The sequence below is a fragment of the Pygoscelis adeliae genome, unplaced genomic scaffold (genome assembly GCF_000699105.1).
Source record: "Pygoscelis adeliae isolate BGI_AS28 unplaced genomic scaffold, ASM69910v1 Scaffold45, whole genome shotgun sequence".
NCBI lineage: Eukaryota > Metazoa > Chordata > Aves > Sphenisciformes > Spheniscidae > Pygoscelis > Pygoscelis adeliae.
Genome location: NW_008825114.1, coordinates 1,100,513 through 1,104,112, shown reverse-complemented (window position 1 = coordinate 1,104,112; position 3,600 = coordinate 1,100,513). Strand labels below are relative to the sequence as shown.

Sequence of the window (3,600 nt, the reverse complement as noted above, 5' to 3'; positions counted from 1 at the left end):
TAGTGTAAGCACTACTTAGCAACAACTAAAACATTGGTGTGTTGTCAACATTGTTCTCATCCTAAATCCAAAACACAGCACTGTACCAGCTACTAGGAAGGAAATTAACTCTATCCCTGCCGAATCCAGGACAGTATATATAGATTATGGCCAAATATTAATTATTTTGTAAAATATATATATATATATATAATTGTGACTGTCCTTTTTTGTTAAGTACCATTTACCTGATGGTAGTAATAACATATATTCTTGACAAATAATTTTTTAAAAAGTAGATTAAGTAGATTAATAATATTACTTATTTATGACCAAGACTTTTCCAATGCCTGGAGTGCTGCAGTACTCACCAATATCTGATGTGTTTCTGACTGCAGAACAAGAAAGAAATAAGAGCCATTCAATTAATTCTTTCACATATGAAAATTAATATTTCTTGTGTAACTATTGCAATTTAAAAACTAAACCTTAAAGTTTAGCCTTCTTATTTAGTCTCTTAACTGGTCACATGTTTTCTAATGCATCGTTGGATAAATTTACTTACATTCTGTGGGTTAAATGCATAGCAAAACTGAGTAGTCCTATGTTGTTCAGAAGTTGCTGACCCTTTTTCACTATGGAGCTAAATGAATGAGTGAACTGCACTCTTTGAGTAGAGTGGGAATATGGCCTGCAGCAATTAGAAAGAATGTAACTGGCATTTGAAAGTAGAGTACTTAAGCTAAGAGAATGGAGAGAGATTGGTGGTGAACTTCAGGATAAAAGAGCATTAAGTTACAAAATCCTTTCATACAGCCCTTGTTAGGTGGGGGGGGGGGTGTTGTTTGTTTTTCATCCTGTCTTTTCTTGAAACTATCTTAGAGCAGCCATTGAATACTCACTGAACAGCAATGTATGTTACAAAGCATTGCCACTTAAACATTTTTGCATTTGTGTGGAATTTGTTCAGGTATGTGTATTTGAAAAAGGAACCTGGCTTTGACAACATGAATACCAGCAGGTCACTGTTCATGAACAGATTAACTGAGGGATAGGCATTTGTAACAACATCTGTGACAGCTTTTGTTTCCTTCTATAGGTAATAGAGTTTGATGATGGATCTGGATCAGTTCTCAGAATACAACCACTGCGCACGCCACGAGATGAAGCTATTTATGAATGTGTGGCTTCCAACAGTGTTGGCGAAATAAGTGTGTCCACGAGACTCACTGTTTTACGTGGTAGGTTCTTTCTAAACATAACTATTTGCTTCATAGAGATGAAAGTGCTATGTTGTTGTAAAAGAGAGGTTTCTCTCCAGGAAAGTTAAGAAAAGTTCTTTTCAAATAGGTGTTGTTATAGTCCTGATGCTGTTAAATACAAAATTTTCACATAATACTTGAATATTGTGTTTCTGATTTTTGACCATAAAATGGTAATCTGAGTATGTGAGGTATGACAGATTAGAGTGAAGAAAAGAAGAAATGAGTGAAACAGGAGTGCTGTGCACGACAGATTATTATATCAATTATTGATCAAAAACCACTGCTTTATGAATGCATTTGATTTACATTTAGTGCTGCCCTGGGTAGCTTAGCTTTGTGTGATCAGCATTTACACAGAAATTTGCCCGATTAACAGTGACCTTGAAAAGTTGCATAAGGGGTCTTTATGCAACTTGCGGTTAAGCTGCTACAAGATTTTCCCCCCAAGATATAACACATAAAAAAAGGGAGGGCTTCTTCCATTTCAAATACATCACCTGAATTGTATTCTTACTTCAGCAAGAAGTGTTTGAAGACACTAAAGAAAAAAAAATTTTTTTCAACTATCATTCAGGGGTGAGGATATGAATGTACTGCCTAGTCTACTGTCTAGATAATACTCAGAGGAGTAAATACTAGTAGTAAAATGACCTGAATGTTTCATTCTGTCACCTGGAGATTAATGGAAACTGGATTTGGAGACACTTCATGAAATATCACACTCTTCAGTTTGCAGGGTTGCTTTTATGACTGAAGATTACTGTCTTGTATTGTGATATTACATGGCGTTACTTGATTTGCAGAATTAACTGCTAGGGACCTGTTTATAGGAATTGTAGATGATTAATCAGCTTTACAGAATTTAGAAGAAAATTTGTAAAATGCATGAGTTAGATAATTTATTTTTTTTATCCTTCTATCCCAACAAATGTAGGGTGACAAGGAGGTTTCTTTTCTCTTGTTTTTCTCTGAAGAAAAAAAAAATATTTATTTCTATACTTTTATTAGCTATTTTAATCAGTACGGACAGTCCTGGCATTACTGTTGAAGTCAACTAACAACACTATGTACATATATAACAAATAATAACACTAAGTACACACATATTTTTTTCTTAGAGGTAGCCTGGTGTAAGCAAACCTTTTTAGTATTTAAAGTTCTTATCTCTAATGACATGATTGTTATCTTTTAAAAATTCTTCCTAGTCTAGCCAATGGAAATGGGAAGACTGATAGTTAGGTTCGTGTTTTAACAGCACCATGGACCTATTCTTAACTCCCTAAGATAAGGTTTTCCCTTTATTAACTGATAGAAGCACTTTTTATGCACAGCTTCCACATTGTTGAAAATAAACATAAAGTGACATTTTCATACTGCATTAAAAATTTTGTAAATTAAAGGGAGATGGGAAAAGGGAGGAGGGTGGAAAAAAAAGCAAAAAAAATGTGAAAACTCAGATAGAAGAGGTATTCTTTGTCTTCAGAGTTTCTTGAAATGTATTTACAAGACTCTCTGGTCTTGAAATGTGCATGCATGTGTTTTGAAAGATAGTGTTCTAAACCAACCGAAGTTCTCATTTTGGGGTTTGTAGAGAAGAAGCAAGAGCCCTCATCTCTCTACCAAGGGCCATAGCAGCTGAAAAAAGCAGAAGAGTTGTCTGAGTGTCAAAACTGACTGACTGTAAAATGTGATCTGTTTCTTTGCTTGGCCTCTTCATTATTTAATCAATTTCTTGTAAGGCGTATGTGGCTCTGCTGCCTATTTCTTACTCAAATAGCTCAGTGCTACTTCAGACAACACTAGCATCAGATCCTGTTTTAAAAACCATGCATAATGGTATGCATATGCAACTGCCTGATGAACAAAACATGTACGTTACTAGTTATGAAATCAAAATGTAAATCAATTTAAATTTTAATTAAAAATGAATTTTCTAATTAAAAATATGAACTATGAAGGATTATGTGTTGTTTCGGGCCATAGTACATACGGCTTTTGCAACTGCTGGAATATACTTTGGCCCCAGGAATAGATTTATGGATTTAATGTGAAACTGGGCACATAGGAGAACTCATGAACATACTGGGACTGTAGATTTAGATAAAGGGATAACATCAGAGAAAGGAAGGACCATGCAGAGTAACAGGGTATTGTAAGGAAATTTTGGCAGGGTTAAAATTTTGAAGTGCTATAATGACTTGCTACACTACTTTCCAAGACAAAGGATAACTCACTGCTAAGGGCATTAGCCTGGAAGAGAAGTAGTTCTATTATAGGCTTCTACTTTGCAAACTTACACAAAACTTCATCTTGTACAGTCTGCAGTAGTAGCCTTGTGGAAAACACTCCATCTGAT

At 34.9% G+C, this 3,600-nt stretch overlaps 1 protein-coding gene across 1 annotated transcript in view; it reads left to right on the top strand.

The window, feature by feature from the left end:
• PTPRD (protein tyrosine phosphatase, receptor type, D) overlaps positions 1-3,600 on the top strand; it is a 289,678-nt gene that overhangs the window by 72,403 nt on the left and 213,675 nt on the right. The window contains 1 exon segment of the mRNA XM_009328051.1: positions 1,079-1,220. Within this exon segment, the coding sequence (XP_009326326.1) occupies positions 1,079-1,220 (142 nt within the window).